The sequence below is a fragment of the Hippocampus zosterae genome, chromosome 4 (genome assembly GCF_025434085.1).
Source record: "Hippocampus zosterae strain Florida chromosome 4, ASM2543408v3, whole genome shotgun sequence".
Taxonomy (NCBI): Eukaryota; Metazoa; Chordata; class Actinopteri; order Syngnathiformes; family Syngnathidae; genus Hippocampus; species Hippocampus zosterae.
This window is the reverse complement of record NC_067454.1, coordinates 6,498,930-6,519,775: the sequence shown is the minus strand read 5'-3', so window position 1 is coordinate 6,519,775 and position 20,846 is coordinate 6,498,930. Positions and strand designations below refer to the sequence as shown.

Below are 20,846 nucleotides of genomic sequence, written 5' to 3'. Positions count from 1 at the left end.
AAGGCGGCGACCCCGCCCGGGCCTCTAGGCACGTTGACCCAGTGCAATTTGGCCAGCCTCACGCCTGAGAGCGGGAGATTAAAATAAAAACTCCCCAAGATAAACTTCCACAATTGATATCGCGCAGGCCGTTTCCAAGCACTCTGGGACAACACTGCTTCCTGTTCGGGGTGCAAGGGCGGGTGCGCGTTTCCTGTGCTGAGCTGATTGGGGGGGGGGGGGGGGGACAACACAGAGGCATGAAAGGCATTGGACTTCTCTTAACTAGCAGAGAGCCAATGGGAGGGAGGAATGTTTATTGATCTTAGTCACACACGTATTGTAAAGAGAGGAACTTTGCTATGAGCCGCTAGCACGCTATGGGAATCGGGACTGGGGGGGGGGGGGGGGGGGGGTGTTGGATGCACAGGAGGACTTTTCTCAGTGTGGTGCTCAAGCATTTGACCAATATGTACTCGTAGGAGTCAAGTCTTGCCAACACAATGTGAATAATTCTTCAAACACAAACCCAATAATTCCCTGACTGTATTTTAACAAATACACTGGAAGGAGTTAAGGACTGCAGACACAATAGGAAAAATTCCCCAACACTAAACCTTGCCCGACCCTAACCTCTATCTGACCCCAACCCATATTCTTAACTCCACTGCCCGATCATACCCAAGTCCTTCCCGTACGCCAACTCTAACCCCTACTCAGGATCAGACTAATCTTTCATTCATTCATTCATTCATCTTCCGAGCCGCTTGATCCTCACTAGGGTCGCGGGGGGTGCTGGAGCCTATCCCAGCTGTCTTCGGGCAGTAGGCGGGGAACACCCTGAATCAGTGGCCAGCCAATCGCAGGGCACACAGAAACGAACAACCATTCACACTCACACTCACACCTAGGGACAATTTAGAGCGCCCAATCAGCCTGCCACGCATGTTTTTGGAATGTGGGAGGAAACCGGAGCACCCGGAGAAAACCCACGCAGGCCCTGGGAGAACATGCAAACTCCACACAGGGAGGCCGGAGCTGGAATCGAACCCGGTACCTCTGCACTGTGAAGCCGACGTGATAACCACTGGACTACCGGGCCGCCCCAGACTAATCTTTATTGGTCAAATATGTTAAAACACACAAGGAATTTGCCTCCCAAAAAAGTGCATGCTTTATTCTCGGATGCCATTTTGTGATCCACAAGTGACCTCCTCCATTGTGTGTGAAAGTGAGTTTAACCGATGAGTTGTGCACACATGCTTCCTGCTGACCCTTGGAAAACGCTTATCTGCGCTTATCGCAGAATGCCGAGCCATGCATTCTAAGGGGATGTTGACCAAGCAACCTAGCAAAAACTGTCTTCATTTTTATTTATTGAAAAGGTTTTTAAAAAAAAAACAAAAAATATATATATATACAGTATATATATGTATATATCCCCAGCCATGCATGTTTTTGGAATGTGGGAGGAAGCCGGAGTACCCGGAGAAAACCCACGCAGGCTTAGCTCCTGAGCAATCAGCAAGACGCAGACCAGCCCTGATTTTTTTTTTTTTTAAATCCACTGAAAACAAACATTTAGTCATGTCTTTGCGTCTGTCAGATTGGGTTTTGTCGAGATATTGAATTGTTCCTTGTGAAAACACAAAGAACAATAGCCAGTCAACTGGTAAGAATTTATCAACGTCGCATTGCCCGCCTGACATTGTTTTCCTCTGGCTGGTTTCCATTCACTTTGTCCTGCTCTTCATTAGTCATATCCTTCGCATGCCATGGAAAAGTAGTTAGTAAATTTGCAGACATACTAACAGCTCGTTTTTTCTTGGGTTGTCACCAAAATCTGCAAGTCATTGCTGCAGTTCGCGCTTGACATTCTTACTGAGAATGAGAAAAAAAACTAAATTGCACAACGTAAGCGATGTGACTGTGTCACATTTCCTTCTGTTATGTTCATCGGGCCTAAAAATAAATCCAATGTCACAGAGTGTGTGATTCCCATGATGTCAAAATAGGAAATTCATTTCACAATGAATCAGCAAAAAAATATATAATAAAATAAAAGGAAATTCACTTTCACAATGAGTCAGCAATAAATAAATGAAAAAATAAAAAGTGGCGGCCCGGTAGTCCAGTGGTTAGCACGTCGGCTTCACAGTGCAGAGGTACCGGGTTCGATTCCAGCTCCGGCCTCCCTGTGTGGAGTTTGCATGTTCTCCCTGGGCCTGCGTGGGTTTTCTCCGGGTGCTCCGGTTTCCTCCCACATTCCAAAAATGTGCATGGCAGGCTGATTGAACACTCTAAATTGTCCCTAGGTGTGAGTGCGAATGGTTGTTCGTCTCTGTGTGTCCTGCGATTGGCTGGCAACCGATTCAGGGTGTCCCCCGCCTACTGCCCGGAGACAGCTGGGATAGGCTCCAGCTCCCCCCGCGACCCTAGTGAGGATCAAGCGGTTCAGAAAATGGATGGATGGATAAATAAAAAATAATCAAAATTCAAAAGTCACCATGCATGACTTTTATCCTTGTATGGCAATTAGAAAAGTTCTCCCAAATGTCTGGCCTAAATAACATGTTTTAAGCCTATCTAATGCAAGTGATGGACTGTACCGAATATCCTGTGCCAATGGAGGGTCTGGCTTTTTAATTCTGAAGATAATCGGCTGACCTATAGCATTACACCACATACAGAAGACGAGGACGGCAAAATGCTCCCATCCCTGCAAACGGAGAGAAGCTAGTTTACAAAAGTAGTTTGGTCGCTATATTTCACAACTTTTCTGACCAGCCTTGTGCCGATATTACAAGTGACTTTATTCCTAGCTGAGAAACAGAAAACATGAACAGAATTTGCAGAGGTCATTTTGCGTCACCTGTGCAACTCTACTTAAAAAAAAAGAACTGTAGGTGCAGCAGTCCTCTTTCCTACATTTCATACATTTAATGACCAGGAAAAAAATATTTCAAAGCCTGTTTGATATCAGGACAAATAAAGCAAAACCTCCAAGTAATTGTGTGGTTTGATCATTTCACACTTGATGGATGATCAGACACACCAGAGACCCAAGCGTGTGTATTAACCAAAAAAAAAAAAAAAATCTTCTTCAAACCCGCTTCTTGTTTTTATGTAAAGTGGATGTTAAAAATTCACTTAAAAGACACCTGTAACAGTTATTTATACCCTTTAAAATCATTTGGCACCCGAATGCTACCTCAGGAAATGGACGGCTGCCGACCTCCATTATTGTGCTTTTTGGTGCACGTTGTATTCCTTTCCACATCCCCCCCAGAGAATCTCAGCACGCGGTAAATAGACCAAACACCATTGGGGCGGTCCTTGGCCTCACTGCCCCCTTGTTCCTATTGCCGCAGCACAAGACACAACATTAATCAACACGACCACACATTGTTTTTAGAAATGAACACAATACACATGCTTGCAATAATAAAGGATGTTTCCAGAAAATAGTCTGCGATTTTGTTCCCCAAAGTTCTTAGTCAAGATGAACTAATTTGCTGTGTTTTATAGAAAATAAGTTGCACAGAGCTCCATCCTTCTCTTTTATTTCTATTTTAAAAATGAAATAAAATGTACTCAATTTTATTTGTGAAAGCGCTATATAAATCAGCATGTATTATAAAACAGCATGTATTTCATCAAGAAATAAAATCATTTGGATACAGCTTAATTTTTTTTGTTTTTAAGTAGACTATCTAGCTATCGAAATCCAGATGATTCGATTGTGTGCAGCCACTTAACAAAATCAAATTGAGTAAATTCAACTCATTATTTTTTTTCAATGTAGTCACTGAAAGGGGACAGTACAAACAAACAACCATTCACACTCACATTCACTCATGGGCAATTTCCATTGATTTCAATGAGCAATCGAATAAGAATGGTGTGGGGCATGCACTTTGTTATCAAGCTCTTCTGTTTTGAAAAAAAATGTAGCATTTCTGAAGCAAAATAAATAAATTATTTATCTCTTTCAAGAAAAGGGGCTAGATTTTTTTTTAAATACACATACAATTAATATTTACCTACCAGTGGCATTCATACTTCTTGTTTGAGTTAAGTGCAACAGCCTACAGACACGCAACCGACCATTTTGCCAAATATAGCCAAAAAGCCCCAAAAGTACCCTTCAAAAGGCCCCAAACTAGTTGATGGTAATGCAAAGCAACATCGGGAACAGGGACATATGGTGTGGATTTATGCAGAGCAGGTATGTTAAATTCATTCAATGTCCAGGCTTTTTCCACAGTTTTGAATTGTGGTCCGGGCACAACACATTTACAAAATAAGATGCTGTACAAATTAAGTTGCACTAGCTCATGCTGTAACTTACTGTTACGATGTATACCGTGTTGAATATTTATGTCACTGTTTATTATCAAGGAGACACATTTACTGTGTAGCGTATCATGTCAAGAATAATGGGAATTTTTTTTTTACTGAAGCTGGATAAATACAACAAAATAAAAGGTTCGAAAATACACGAATGACTGCAAAATAATCTGCTATCTGCTTTGAAACAATACATTTCTGATGCAAGTGCTTTTTATTCCAGCAAATGTTGCAATTTTCCGGCATATGCATATGTATGGGGGGTGGGGGGCAAGAAGTGTAAATGGGATTATAAAACGATATAAAAAAGAAAATGGTCAGTTTTCATAAAACATATTTTTATTGTGTCAACCATCACATGTTCACTTACACGTGTAATCATAAAACAATAGAAATGCAAAATCTACTAGCTTACTCTTGCATTACAGAAAAAAAAATCACTTTTTGGCATTCTTGCAAATTCAAATCAACACGTGTGCACACACACACACATCTGGATGCACGCATGTACGTACACACACACACACACACACACAGCAGAATAAATTCCCCTCAAATATATACAAATATTAGCCCCATAAAATTGCTTTACAAAATACTTAATAAAAACACAAATGTCACATTTTCGGATACAAATATAGCTTCAGTGTCCTCACGTCCACATTATATTGGGTTATAAATTACAAACGGTCTAAGCTCATTTGTATTTTGTTCAGAGTCATAGAATAGCAGCGGGACTCAAAACCATACCAAGGACACCGGTAAAAAATATAGCTTCAATGTCGCCTGTACATTACATTCTGAAAATATGACCCTGTTTGTGTGAGCCATATATATATGTTAAAAGTCATTTGTTATATTACAGTATGACTGTTGCTGAATTGTAAAGTGGCATCATGACCAATCCGTGTTGCTGCTATTACAATAGCATTTGGTCCAAAAGTCACTAAAAGTGACTGAACTGCTAGACTGGGTGGGGAGGCGGGATCTAAATAAAAATGCATATCACACACAGAGGAGTACAGTAAAACCCTGCACATTTGTGGTTGGCAATTCAGAACTTAACACCTATTCGCATTTTTTTGTTTCGCTTTTCCTGAAACGCCAGAAGATTGCTGCCAAACTCCTGCTTCAATAGGCTGCTTAAGTAGTGCAGTAAATTGGTCCAGAGGAAGAAGAGTATTCCCCTGCTTATTTGCAATCCGATACTCCAGGGTCACTTATTTTTTTAGGGGTGAAATGTAGCCTCCGAAAAACTCACCTATTCACTATGTTTTTGCTCAGATCAGATTTGAATGATTATTTAAGGTGAAGCCGTCGGGTAATATGAACTCAAATGCAGTATAACACGCATTGTACATCACTGGGATAGCCATTGCGGTTGCTTATTTTCCCAGCTCCGCACATCGTTCATACAGACGTTTCTCCGCTCTGTCTTCACTGCACGTTAAACGGTCGCATGGTAGCTCTCAGGTGGCAGCGTTTGTGCTTCATGGTGAGGCCATACTCGGGCGTCATGTCGACAGGATCGCCGGGCATGGTGTGGAAATGCAGCCTCTGCACAATGATGGCCAGGAAGAGGAAGACCTCGTGCCGCGCGATGACCTCGCCGATGCACCGGCGCTTGCCCATGCCAAAGAGCATCACCTTCTCGCCCTCCTGCTTATTGAGCTCGGTGCCATCATCACTCAGGAAGCGCTCCGGGTTGAAGGTGGATGGATCCTTCCAGGTCTCACTGAAAGTTGTAGAGCAAGCATTGTGGTAAGTCTTCATTGTCAGACGGGCGATAAAAAAAGTTTGCATTCTACTTACGGGTCTTGATTGATTTGCCATTGATTGATAAAGATGCAGGTGTCTTTGGGAATAAAAAAGCCGTTCAGAGATGTGTCCTTTGTGGTGCTGGAAAGACAGCAAGGTCATGTATTAAATGTCACGCTAGCCCAGCGATAGCATTGGACGCCTTCCGTGAAATTAACCTTACCAATGGGGGATAGTGAAGGGCAGGAATGATGAGTGACGAAAGATTTCCAGGATGAAGGCCTCCAGGAGGGGCAGGTTGACTTTGTCGGACAAAAGAGGAGAGCGGTGAAGTCCCACTTTGTTCTCTGCAAATGCAAAGATTCAGTGAATAGTCTGCCAGGACGCAGAAGGGGGAATTCCACTTTCAGGGACTTACTCAGCTCCTGATAAAGTCTTTCCTGCATCTCCGGATAAGCCACCAAGTACATGACTGACCATGACAGGGCGGTCGAGACGGTGTCGAAACCTAGGGGACAATCAAACTTAATTTCATTTATTTAGAGGTGACTTTAAATCAGCACTGGTATAGCCTCAAGACCAAAACCGCAGGTAGGAACCATCTGGACTCTGGTCATCTGAGGTCTCCAGTGACTAGAGTGTTGAAGTGACCGGAGGACTCAGGTGGCTTAGGTACTGAAAATCTCCCGTGTCTCAGATGCCACCTCCCAATCTTCAGTAGCTTTGACACACTAGCCTACAAAGATCTCCAATAGCCTTATCAACCTAGATCCTAACCACCAAATATCTCCTGTAGCAGCCATGGAAGACCACTGGTCCCTTAGAGACCAGAGATCTCCCGTAGCTAGAACACACAAGATCTCCAGTAGCCTCTTCAGACAAGAAAATCTTTAGTTGCCACCGGAGATCTCCAGTAACCTAACAACAGAAGATCTCCAAAATCCGAGCCGCTGGAGATCTCCTTGAGCCTCATTCTAGCCACTGCAGCTTGACCCAAAGCAATGTAAATGGGCGGCATGCGCAACTGCTTCTACTCATGGTCGAAGTAGAAAGAAGAGCTCCAACCAACCGGCTCCAAAGAGGTCATTGACGATCCCGACGACCTTGCCATCCGACACCTGGACATTGGAGTTCTCGTCAAGCTTCCTGTCCTCGCAGTGGTCGATGAGAGAGTCGGTGATGTCGCGAATGTTGTCCTGAAAGTGAAGCATTGGGACAATTCTAATCAGCACAGCGAAAAACATTTTTTGTTTTGTCGAGGATATCGTTCACAATCACCCTGTATATTTATCCATGTAAAAAAAAACAGCTATCGTGCACAGTTTTACCCGACTACTTATGCTGTTAACACATTTACAGTGATTAAAGCAAACACAGTGCAAATGTGTTTGAACATAACAAAGGAATCAAATGTATGATAGAGTCTGGGTGTTAAACTGTCTAGCCAGGGAACACTGTATGACAAAATGGAAGAAACGGTGGTTTAAGATTGGTAGTTGGTACCTTGTTGAAGGTGGTGTAGTGGTCAACCACAATCTTCCTTACAAAGTCGGTGAAGCGGGCGTTGAGGCTTACAAATGCCCTCATGGTGGCACTCGGCAGGTACTGGAGAGCCGGGATGAAATCGGCTGGGTTGCCGCTGCCCACCACTTGACTGAACTCGTCACTGAGATTGACCAGGCCCAGAAGCTCTTGGTCGTCGTGGTCGTAGCGGCGGCCGAAGCACATTCCGCATATGACGTTGGCCACAGAGACGACGATGTGGCGAAAGGGGTCAAAGCTGCCGTCGGCCTTCATGACTTTGTTGAGCTGCTCGACCAGATACTCGCCCTCCTTGCAGATGTGTTCCTCCAGCATGCAGGAGTACTGCGGCGTGGTGCCATTCAGGGTGGCAAAGGAGCGCAAGGCGCTGTAGGCCAGCTTCCGACGGACCCGCCACACACCTGCCTGGTCCGTGCTGAAGGCCAGACTCTCGCCGTCGTTGATGAAGCGGAACGTGTACAGGTCGGGCCTGCCCGAGAAGTCCTCTCCTTGTTTGATGAGCGCCTGTCGCACCGTTTCGCTGCCGCTCAGCACCACCACGGGACGCATGCCAATCTGGATCTTAAACACGGGGCCGTAGCGCTTGCTCATGGCAGTCAGGCTCAGGTAAGGCCTTTTGCCCACTTGGAGCACGTTGCCGATGATCGGCAGGGGTCGGGGCCCCGGGAGCCGCCGCAGCCCTTGCGGAACGTCGCTGCGGAGGTACTTCAGCAACAGGTAGACCAGACACAGCGTGGTCAAAGCCACCAGGCTCTCCGACACGGACACGGCCCCCACCCACGGCAGTATCATTAGCACCATGGCAACGTCCTTATTATTTCTGGCTGCAAAAAAATCAAAGCACCTGGAAATAGAGGAGGCACAGGTGTGTTAGGGCAGAGGCAGGTTGCGCAACATGTCGACTAGGTGCTGTGGAGAACGAATGAGGACTGCACTTTATTTTACCCCACATGTGATGCATTGCATGTAAAAAAACGAACAGAAATTTAACAGTGGAGATACAGCTAAACATCTGCAAACTTCCTCCGATGACCCAATCTCTATCTCACTCGAGTCCACGTGAGACACTTGTGAAGCCTGTGGTGCAGAAAGTCAACTTACCCTCAAGAGATGAGCAATGCAATCCAAGAGGAGTCCAAAGATGTCAAAATAGTGCTCAGACCCAAGTTCACACTCCTTGTGTCCCCAAAAGAGAGAATGGGATTCTGCTTTATAGCGTGCTCCTCCACTCCATTGGCTGCAGCCCGTGATGTAATCACCCCTCCTTCTCTTTGTCATGAATGAAGTCTAGTGCGCTGAAAAGGTGTGTGTGCGGTGTGCGCCTGTGTGATCGCATGTTTCGAAAGCTCTCTAATGCATGCGCTCGGCGGCATGCAACAAAGTAACAAACGTTTATTGCTTTATCATGGCCTTCTTTGATGAAGTCATCGCGGGGCTGTTATTGGTCTAATTACCATGAGTGGAAAATTGTGTGAGAGCAATTTAACTGGAAAAAAAAAATAGAAGTCGTAGAGTGACAAAAATAAAGATGTAGCATGAAGAGAGAGAAAAAAAAGTTTTAATGCAATGTTAGAATGTTAGGAGAATGTTACCAGAAACAGCAATTGTTACAAGAATGAACAATTTCCTTTGGTTGGATTCAAGCAACAGTAAATCTGCCTAACCTAATTTAATCATAATGTTATCAAATAAATCATTACGAGATTAAAGCTGTGATTTTGTGAAAATAAAAATCGAATGTTACCAGTTACGGGTCGTAATTACAATAATATGTCACGAGAATGAAAAATGAATGCAATGAAAAAAAGGTTGTTAAAAAAAGTACTGCTGTCAAAATAACGTGAGAATTCAACTGTGGTGTTACCACAATAAAGTTAAGGGGTTCGATCCATGTTACCAGCTCAAGTCTGGCACGAGGTGTGAGGTAAATGTGCGCAGGGGCGGGCTCGACTTCGTTTTGGTATTTTTGCTGATGCACACCGCTTGAAGCAGTATAAAAAGGCGCTTTGGGCTGCAAACACGGCCGACTAGATTGGCTGCCAATAGAAGCGCGTCTTGTCATTCCCTTTAAAATTGGCCTGCAAAAGGTACACAGTCCTTGACTTTGCGCTAGAAGAAACTGATTTGCTGGAGCCCGTGGAGGAGGTCGAAACAGACCGCCACAGACGGATGATGTGCAGGGAAGAAAAGTTGCAATGTTGCAAATATCATAGTCGTTACGTTACAAGATTAATATTTGAAGAGCAAAACATCGCGATAAGAACTTATCTGCCAGTCTAATATCCCCGTCGCTAAAGCGATAATGATATCATTTTATGGTTCATGATGTGATGCTTTGTTTGATAAACCCCTTGCAAATCCAACAAATGTCAATGACTGCAGCTGTTTTTGTGTGTGCCTTCAATACTTGAATTTTGTTGCATTTTACTCAATTTTGACCACCACCTCGGCCTGAGGGAAAAGGCCTGGGATAAGCAAGCGTGGGGGTTGAAACCAATCGTGCACGTGGAGACTAAAAGTCCGAGGGAGAACTTGGGGGTGGGTTGGGGTGAGGGGGAAAGGGGTGGGGGGGGGTCTGTTTGAGAAAGGGCATCAGTGACAACATCTACCACCCAGGCAGCGCTAAGTCCCGATAAAGCACTCAGGTCGAATGGCATCGCGTGCTAGTACCTGTGAGCCCGAGTTAAACATTGACCAGTTGCGTGAGAGCGCAGTGATCAAACCTTCACCTCCCCTTTGAGGTGGCGATGCTGGGAAGGAGCGGGGCCGGTGGGGTGGGAGTAGGGGTGTGGGGTGGGGATTCAGTGTGTCAGTGCAAGTGCAAGGGTTGACCATTTCAATTGCGATCATTTTGCGCAATGGTTTGTATGCAGCTAGGAAACAAACACTTGATGTAAATGTTAGATTTGTCAATTTATCACATGAATTGCAAATAATTAATTACAGTCGTCTTCAGCGCATTATGTTTTTTAATCGCATTAATCTAAATTTTAATCTCTAACTTTATTGTGTCTGTCGGTGCCTTTTTATAATATCCATTTTCACGTGTTGATTTCCTGTATTCGAGTAGTTGAGGGTGTTAGTCACAGCCTGAATCGGACATTGATTGGCTGTCATTTTGATGTTTAACCCTTTTATGCACCCTGTGACCTGGTAACATGATAAACTGTCAACTGTAGTAACCGCTGTACCTGAAAGGGTTAAGTTGAAACGATATTAAAAAAAAAGAAAATGAAAGCCAAATCACATGTTGTTGTTCCCTTTGGCTTTTTAAGTATCCACCTAACCTAGACAGAAAGAACTAATGAGTAGTAATGAGAAACAGAAGTAAAGTTGCAAAAATGAAAGTGGCACTGCTAGAAGGATGAAGAAAATGAGGGAAAAAACACAATGTTGCAAGATTAAAGTCGTAATGTTACGAGAAAAATACGTAATGTTGGGAGAATTCAAATGGAATGTTTCTTGAGAAAAATATAATACATTGCATTTCAGTCGGAAAGTTACAAGAATAAAGGTGACATTATACGACATTGACATTATATTTGGTTAATAAATGCTAATGTTACAACATTTTCACAGAAGTAACAAAATTATGAGATTGAAGTTGTGATTTTACAAAATTGAGTGTGACATGATTAGTCAGAATTTCAGGAAAATACGATCACAACGTAATGAGAATTAAGTCAAATTGTTAACACAAGAAAGTCGCCAGATTACTAGAAAAAAAGGTTTCAACATTAATGTATGAGAATAAAGTTAGAGGCGGCCCGGTAGTCCAGTGGTTAGCACGTCGGCTTCACAGTGCAGAGGTACCGGGTTCGATTCCAGCTCCGGCCTCCCTGTGTGGAGTTTGCATGTCCTCCCCGGGCCTGCGTGGGTTTTCTCCGGGTGCTCCGGTTTCCTCCCACATTCCAAAAACATGCGTGGCAGGCTGATTGAACACTCTAAATTGTCCCTAGGTGTGAGTATGAGTGTGAATGGTTGTTCGTTTCTGTGTGCCCTGCGATTGGCTGGCAACCGATTCAGGGTGTCCCCCGCCTACTGCCCGGAGACGGCTGGGATGGGCTCCAGCACCCCCCGCGACCCTAGTGAGGATCAAGCGGTTCGGGAGATGAATGAATGAATAAAGTTAGAATGAAAAATGTTGCAATTTCAAAGTCAGGATGTTATCCCCCACGCCCCAAAAAAGGTTACGAGAATTTTAAAAAGTCACAACAAAAATATAATGTCATCGGTTAAGAATTTTTAATTGAGGAAAAAAAACTGGAGTGTTATTAGAATAAAAGTTGTGATACCAGAATGAAAAAAAGTAAAGTTATAAGAATGTAATGTCACGAGGGATAGGCTTAATTTTGAAAAAATGTAATATTACAAGACTCAAGATGTAATAATTCTACTTTTAAAACCTAATTTAACGAGAAGTTCTCGTGCCATGAAAATCATGTTGTAATGTCGCAAGATTAACGCTGCACGGTCGCAAGAAAAAATGTTGGGGGTGTGGCAAGATATAAATTGCGATGCTAACATTTCCTAACATTGAAACTTTACTCTCTTATCTTTTCCATCATGATATTCGGATTTAAATTCAAGCGAAACCGCTGAACTGATGGGGTTCTATGTAAAGAACTTTGATCAAACAGTTAATGATTTATGCTCAAGTTTGAAAGGATTAGTTGCACATGTGGCATTTTCGTGCAAAAATAAGCTCTCCATGCCAAGCTTGTGCAACAACAAGCGTTATGAAACAAACAAATAAAACACTCACACACACACACCCACACACGCACACACACAAAAACAAAGCCAAAACTGTGAATTGTTATATTCTAATCTGCTTTGTTTCATTTTTGTGGCATCGCATTAATATTAATAGCGATATGCATACTGTAGCTTGTTCTTATTGGCTTATTTGCAAATCCTGCCTTGACACAGCCAAACAGTTTTTCTTTTTAAAATAAGGTTTCATCTTGACCATTAACAATAAATAGACAAATCAATGAATACGTGTATAAGTAAATACATGAAAAATATTTTTTTAAATAACTGAAAAAAATTATATAAACGGGTAAGCACAAATAAATAAATAAAACATGAATAAACAAAACACATACTTTAATTGAATAAATAAATTAAAAAAAACACAAGATTCATCCTCATGATATGTTCTTGATCCCAAGAATAAATTTGTCTGCAGAGGGGAAAAAAAATACCCCCCCAAAGGGGACAAAAATTGATATTAAACAAAAAAACATTTTTCAAAAGCAAAATTCAGGATGAAGAAAAGACAAATAAAATAAATCAATAAAATTTATCTTAAACTGTTAAAATGTAAACAATTTATTCTAAACAAAATAAAATAAAATAAAATAAAATAAATAATGTATGAACTTAATGTTGGAATAAAAATGAAATAAAACTCTTAAAATGAAATACATTTATTTTGAAAGCGGTAATGTAAAGTCAAAATGAAAAACACCCAGAATTAAAAAAAAACAAAAAAGCAAAACAGAAGCTCAAATATCATTCAATATTACAATAAATTAGTAACAATGATTGCATCTACATAAATAGTTCAAAACGATACAATGACTAATATTAATATTCAACATAAACATTACGATTCATATTAATATAAATTTAAAGCTTAAATAAAATAAACCATCAAATTATTGTAAGCAATAATATTACATTAAAAAGCTCTAAGTTAAAAAAATGAGTAAAACACAATAAAATAACAAAAACAGAATTAATTTAAAAACACAAACAGGTAAAAAAATATGAAATAAAATACAAGCAATATTTTATTCTTCCATGTAATTCACAAAGAAAGTCAAAATAAGATTAAGAAAAAAATGATTAGTCGCATTTTATACTTTTATACTTGCAATGATACAGGATGCACAATTTGTTCTTGATTTTGTTTGTTGCTTTCTACCGCCTTTATTACCGATTTGTCTTACTGTTTATTGTGCATGTTAAATTGCTCCATGTACAGCACTTTTTATGCAGCGATGGCTGTTTGAAAGTGCTCTATAAATACCGATGACTTGACTTGACTTGACACTGGTGACGTCAGTTGTAAAAGATCATAAAAATCAAATGAATATGTAGCATAATGTGTGTGTAAATAAACGTACAAATAAATGCAAATAGGCTAATAGTGGCACCAGATGAGCCAAATAGCTGAAATGGATGGAAAAAAAACCAAATCAAAACAAAACAGTCAAGTCACGTGACGTCCATCAAAGCAAAACGCGCTAATTACGATAGCGTGGCCAAAGGTAGAGAGGGGCGTTAAACTGTTATTGTCCAGAGGGTCGGTGCATGCGGACAGCGTGAGAGAGAGAGAGAGAGAGAGAGAGAGAGAGAGAGAGAGAGAGAGAGAGAGAGAGAGAGAGAGAGAGAGAGAGAGAGAGAGAGAGAGAGAGAGAGAGAGAGAGAGAGAGAGAGAGAGAGAGAGAGAGAGAGAGAGAGTACTGTGTGTGTCCGTGTGTGCGTGCGTGCGGCTGCGTTTGCGTGAGAAGCGGAGGCTGGGTCCAGAGGGAGGGGAGGGTCTCGGACTTGCGGACAATCCTAAATCTGCCGGCTCAAGTCACGCGAAGGCGGCACCCACTGCAAAAGACACACAAGGCTCTTAAACTGGCAGAACAAAGAACAACGCACGACCACCACTCCGATCTGTGCGTGTGTGCGTGAGCGTGTGCGAGTGTGTGAGCGGAGCAGGCGAGGATCTGGCGGCTTTGGAGTCATGCAATGTGCCACTCAGCTCCTCGCTCATCGGACTCATGCAACACGAGAAGGCAGCGAGGAACAGGGCTCTTTCAAAACAAATTGAACAAATCAGGATTAAGATGATGTCACAAGTGTGCGACTGCACCGGATTCGCTTTCGTGGTCCGCGTTGCCATGGAGTGCAGTCAGATAGTTTGATTTTGCCGAGGAAAACACCCCTGGGGTCTACGACAAAAAAATGTGTTACGTTGGGCACAAAAAGCGGTATATCTCCAGGGAAAAATGTTTATGTCTGCAAGGGAAAAAAAGCTGTCTGTTAGGGTTAGGGTTAGGGTTAGGGTTAGGGTTTTGTTTTAAATGAAAAAAAAAGTACTTTTGAGGGAAAGCGTCTTTTAAAACGTCACAATTTCAAAGAAAAAAGGAAAAACGTCCATTTTGCGACAAAGCTGAATTTATTGGGAGTTTTTTTGGGGGGCGGTGCATTTTTTAGAACACAAATTGGAAGAAATAAATATTTTTCAGAAAATTGTTTTTGTGGAGATGATTTTAGAGTATATTTTTGAATTTTCTTAGATTTTCAAGGAAAAGGTATTTAGGGAAAAATATCCATAAATAAATAGCATTGTATTAGATTTTTGTAGTGGGTTTGGGGGGGGGGGCTGTAGAGGATTTAAACTTTTCAAGGAAAAAGTTTTATATTTCCAAGAAAAAAAAATTGAGGAAAAATGTCATATTAAAACATACATATTGTAAGAAAATTTGTATTTTTGTCAATTTTTAAAAAATATTTTGCAGGTGGGAAGCTCATAGTTTTGAGAATTCAAAAATGACATTTTCAAGGAAAGTCATGGAACTAATATTTTGAGGGGAAAAAAATAATAAATGTAACAAATTATATATTCTTTTATATATTCGTTTGTATTATTGAGAATTCCTAATACTTTTATGTAGAAAGTTGAATATTTTGAGGGAAAATAGTTGCACATCTGAAAAAAAATGTCAAAAATAAGGTCATGTTTTGAATCATTTAGATTTTTTTCCATATTATATTTTTCAGGAGAAGTTGCATATGTTTGAAAAATATGGAAAATAACTAAATTTTCAGTCAGAAAAACCACTCAGTATCCGGTAAGTCCACCATTTGGCTGACATAGTGCAACAAATTAATTGCACAAGTGTGCCTTTGGCTGCCACAATAAAAGGTCAACTTCAAATGAGCAGTTTGTTTTATTGTGTGTGCGTGTGTGTGTGTGTGTGTTTGTGTGTGCGTGTGTAAGTAGGCCACACAATTGGACAGTAAGTTCACATAGCAGAGGTGTGAGCACAGTGGAGGAATGACTCGTAGAAGCTTCTTAATCAGATTAAAGTGATCACATGTTCCCCCGCAGGAAGTGAGGCGGGTCCGCTACTGTTAGCAAGCTAGCCAGGGTAAGCTGCAGGGAAAACATCAAGACACACACAACAGCAGATGAGTTGGAATGTGGCTTCATGCTCCTACTGGAATGAATAAAAGTGAACTCCCGGCGGCTTTTCAGGCCTGGCTTCTCGAGACTTTTTTGTGGGACTATTTATGATAGAAATGCCACCCAAATGTGAACATCTTCTTCACAGTGCAAAGCGGACATTCATCCTGAAGTCGGCTAACTTTGCTCTCGGATGTCTTTTATCCTTCAGATGTCAAATCCTGATAGAGAATTTCAGAATACTAAGCTAGTGGGAAGTGGTCGTTGAAGTGGTCGTCAGTGCGCCCTCTAATGGACAATTTTAGCAACAAAAGTTATTTAATTGAAAATTTGGAGCTTATGTTTTCTAACCCGGGACTCTCTTCGCTTAGTCTGAGCTTGACAGCAAGCGAAACTCTGAATAGACAATTGAAGACATGTCCTCAGAGTTGGTTCATGTTTTTTTTTTTGAAGGGTCTTTAATCAATGGGCCCCTCGGAGTGTGGTCAGGGGCCACAAGCTGCCCACGGACCGCTATTTACTTATCTTGATCAGATTATTGAGTTTATTTTTTAAGTTGCTCATATTTTGCTGGAATTCTATTCATTACTTTAGCTTTGTAATTGATACCCTTCTGGCTAATTTGAATTCATATTTCCAGAATGTTTGTAGGTCATTTACTTTTGTGTTGTTGTTTTTTTACATTTTCTAATTTGCAATCATTTTTTCAGGTAATATGTTTTATGTGACATTTTTTCCAAGTTTTGTTCATCATTTTGGGGGTAGATTCTTTAAATTGCAATTTTTTAAAACATTTTTTTTCCTTTTTTGCTTATTTGTCTTTTAGGTCAGATTTTTAAATGGGTAATTTTACCCGTGTGTTAAAATCGTTTTTAACCATTTCCTTTCTACCAATTCCAATACTCCGTTTCATTCCGGCAGTAAGTGTTAGCTTGTCGCGAACGCTGCTGTTGTTGATTGATGTGCCATTTTTTTTTCTTCTTCCTGGTGGGGGGGGGGGGGTCATGACAGGAGCCCCCACCGGGGTCAGCGGGGGTCACATGCAAGCAGCACGCTTCACACGCAAGCCTGAACGCAAAACAAACACCACAGGGACACATACTTCTACCATGTGACGTGTGTGTGTATGTGTGTGTGTGTGTCTGTGTGTGTTTGTGTGGGCGCACGCGTGCAAGTAGATCACCTTCCCTTCCTGACCTGGCACAAATAGCAGATTAGTAACTGAGCTAATGGTCCCCCCTTACCCACCTCGCCAGCTCCCTCCTTTACAGCCCCCATACGAGCTGGCGCGTAACAATAGTTGCGTGCGGAAGTATCTCGGTCATCCATCTTCCTGTCACCTCTGACTCTGTGCTACTAAGGTGTCATAAGTGAGTGCAAATACTCGAGGAAGAGGATAAGGAGGGGAGGGAGGAAGTGGGGAAAGTGCCGTGAGAGCAAAACATTTTCAAGTTGCATGTCTGAGGAGAGTTATGACTTTCCACAGGGGAATAATTGCCGTGTTGTCAGCTCGGTAGAAGCAAAGTCGCACGGGGGAGGCTTCACGGGATGTTTAAAATGTGCCGGTTGGTCATTTTCGGGCCGACAAGACAAACATTTCAAATTAGAGTCCTTCTAGTGGACATTTTTGCAAACATGCCTTAACACTGAATTAAGACAGGACCTGCAATTTGTCTCAAAATGCCATTTCATGTCCCTTTTTCACAACAGCTTATGAGAATGGAGTATGAAATTGCCTGAAGTCAGGATGACGACACTCATGAAAAGAAAATGTTGTCAACGGCACGCCGAGCCCTACTAAGTGCAGTGTGAAAAGGGCTTTAGAATGCTGTTTTAGTGTGCATTGTTCAATAGTGGAAGGAAGGAGTTGGAAAAGGTTGAGTTTGTCGTGTGTTCGATCCCAGCTCTGGTCTTCCCTGTGTGAAGTTTGTATGTTTTCCCCGTGCGTGCGTGGGTTTTCTCCGGGTACTCCGATTTCCTCCCGCATTCCAAAGACATGTGTGGCAGGCTGATTGAACACTCGAAATTGTCCCTAGGCACGAGTGTGAGTGAGGATGGTTGTTCGTGACTGTGTGTGCCCGGCGATTGGCTGACAACCGGTTCAGGGTGTCCCCCGCCTAGTGCCCGAAGACGGCTGGGATAGGCTCCAGCACCCCCTGCGACCCTTGTGAGGATGAAGCCGACCAGAAAATGGATGGATGGAATCTGTATTAAGCAGAAAAATCCACCCGTTTTTATCCACTGGTCCAGCGTGGCCCAAGTCAATCGGTAGAGGCACCAGCTCACCTGCCGGATGGACAATTTATCATCAAATAAATATTAACATTGTTCATCACGTATGCATGGCATGTGTGCTGCATCTATATATATATATATTGCGCGTCGTCCCGCACGCGGTCTGTCCTTCCGTCTGTCCCTTTTCAAAACGTACCTACTTCACCGCGCCGCTGCGCGCCGCCACTGCGCGCCGCCACTGCGCCGCTCAGGCAGTGGCTCACTACGATCGCGCGGGCATCTTAGCGAAAAAATGTTGTCTACCCACAAGCATTGCAATGAAATTGTTAGTTATTTAGTAGAGCTAAACATCTCTTTATTTTCGCGATAAGCAATGAAGATGAACAAAAAGTTGAACCAAGCAACAACACTTTTGTGGGCCGAAGGCCCACCTTACCAGCCTTCCGCAGGAACTAGATGATGAGCCGCCCGGAGGGCGGCGAACCAGCTAGTTTTCTATAAGACTCAATGTAATGGCATGAGAGTTGTTGGTAGAGCGTATTGATCGAGGCCTCCTGAATGTCCCATTCACCGCCTTTTGGGCTGTTTATTTATAACACTGTCCCCTGTATGCGCTCCGCTATTTTGATTCTATTCCATCAGGCGAATCGTATGTAGGAGAGCAGCATGTAAATCAAGTCATGCGTGGCTCACATTAACCTCTTCTGCCCTCCTTCGCACGCACACATGCACACACCCGTCCCGTACGCACGCATGCACGCACATTCTATGAATTTACCCGCTGAATGACCTGGCAAAGAGGTCTCACTTTGTTCTAGCAACTGCAGTCATTTTTTTTTTCAATTTGAGGAATAGGAAATGAATAAAACAAGCTCATGCTGTAATTGTGTGATTTTGCTAATTATGGGAAAAGTGGATGGATTGAAAACCTTCTTAGTGGCACGTTGGACACACACACACACACACATATATATATATATATATATATATATATATATATATATATATATATATATATATAATATAGTAATATCCTTTTATTTACTTGTTGTGTCTACTCGTTTTGTTTTTAAATTATCTGTTCATATTTTTGTACAATAAAATTTTCAGTGAGATTTTTGAAAAATATTTTATTCCATTTTTTTTTACATTTTTTAATTGGAAAACTTGGCTTTGTTGCTTGGGTTTCTAAATAATATTTTCATTAATTTGTTATTGATACTTCCAAGTCATTTTAATGATTTTATTTTTCAGTGGAATATATGCTTATAATTTAGCAATTTGTCCTTTTTCAATTTTGGTAAGGTAGTTTCTAACAGCCTCTGATAATTGTGAGTAAGCAAATACAGTTCTACATTCCAACTGTAAAAAGTAGATCTGAACACAATTTTGAAATACATGAATAAACACAGATAAAAAATTTTAATAAAATAATTTTCAAAAATCTTTGGATGTTCTCCAACATCGAACAGAATCATACTTGTACTACAGTGTAGGATATAAATGTTGTTTTGAAGTCGGCATTTAAATTTGCTTTAAAACAAACAAACAAACAAACAAATAAAATAAAATCTGAAAAACCATATTCCACCCCTCCCTTCCCCCCCCCCCCCCCCAAGTACGTATTATGAGCAACATGTTGATGCAACAGCAGTGACTAGGAGCCTGTGGTTTTTCCACGTCATAGACGTCGATCCTTTTGTGTTTCCCAGTGATCCCTCACTTGAATAGAGGATCTCAGGGGGTTAATGATTGTGCATTGCGTGCAGACTGTGTTTGCTCTGACAGAGCCAAGGGTCGCTGGGCCTGTGTACAGAAAGAGCAAAGGGACGTATCGCTCGCTATTTCGTTCCCTATCAAAACAATCGGGCGGCCGCTGTTTTAGACGGCACGCCAAGTTCAGCGCAAAAAAAAAGAAAGAAAGAAAGAAAAAAAAAGGCATACAGGCTTTGAACTTTTGACTGTTTGGACTTGTTCGGCTAAATGGCAATTACATCTGCCTAATTACACATAATGCTGATCATTTTAATTCAAACTTGCAGTTTATAACAGATTCATTGTGTCACATAGTATCATCACAGAGATGAACAACCATCCGCGCACACACTCACACCTAGGGACAGTTTAGAGCAGGGGTCCCCAAACTTTTTCCTGTGAGGGCCACATAACTTTTCCCTTCTCTGATGGGGGGCCGGTGTCAGTTTGTAACATCAACGATCGTAGGGGAGCTTAAAAAATTTATTGTTTCCCAGAAAGCCACACATAACCAAATAACCCTTTCCAGGTTCTTTACAGGAAAAAAAGTAGGAAACAAATAACACTATTAATGAAATAAATAATAACTAAACAACTCTCTCTCTTTATAGCCCCTTGAAATCCAACAAAAAAGAGTTATGCCATCTACGAGAACGCCACCTATCTTGTCTTGTTTATGTCTGCTACCGTCTTGTTCACGTGTTCTACTAATTGATCTGAGACACAACTAAAACACTGAAACATTCTATGGTGCGTAAATAACTTTGTGACCTTGATTTCAACCCTATTTGCGTCATGGGTCATTTTGCCCCGAAGACCACCTTTGTACTTTTTTTTGTACAGCTTCCATGGAAATGTGAATAAAAACAACATTTCAATTTTTCTGCAGTTGGGGACAATCTAGGAAAAGTCATAAAATTTCAAGTTAAAAAAATACCATTTAGGGTTTTTTTGGGGCGTTTTTAACACAGTGACGGGTCATTTTGACCCGAGGACAAGAGGAAGGTTAGAGGGCCGAGTCAAATGTGCCCGC

General features: G+C 41.7%; 1 protein-coding gene and 1 long non-coding RNA gene across 2 annotated transcripts in view; both read right to left on the bottom strand.

Annotated features, from left to right (window-relative positions):
- LOC127600074 (uncharacterized) overlaps positions 1-20,846 on the bottom strand; it is an 84,584-nt gene that overhangs the window by 8,822 nt on the left and 54,916 nt on the right. The gene's annotated exons all lie outside the window — the stretch shown is intronic.
- Positions 4,651-8,831, bottom strand: LOC127600018 (cytochrome P450 1A1). The gene is made up of 6 exons (XM_052064360.1): positions 7,591-8,831; positions 7,157-7,283; positions 6,506-6,595; positions 6,311-6,434; positions 6,142-6,228; positions 4,651-6,064 (listed from the first exon to the last, which is right to left on the bottom strand). The coding sequence occupies exons 1-6, from the start codon at positions 8,428-8,430 to the stop codon at positions 5,767-5,769; spliced, it is 1,566 nt and encodes a 521-aa protein (XP_051920320.1). The 5' UTR covers positions 8,431-8,831; the 3' UTR covers positions 4,651-5,766.

Bases quoted from the DNA above. Each gene is read 5' to 3' on its own strand.
- LOC127600018 (XM_052064360.1), bottom strand. From the start codon at position 8,430: ATGGTGCTAATGATACTGCCGTGGGTGGGGGCCGTGTCCGTGTCGGAG. The intron at 6,596-7,156 runs GTTGGTTGGAGC...ATTGTCCCCTAG, and splicing joins CAATGACCTCTTTGGAGCCG to GTTTCGACACCGTCTCGACC. The intron at 6,435-6,505 runs GTAAGTCCCTGA...TTGCATTTGCAG, and splicing joins AAGACTTTATCAGGAGCTGA to AGAACAAAGTGGGACTTCAC.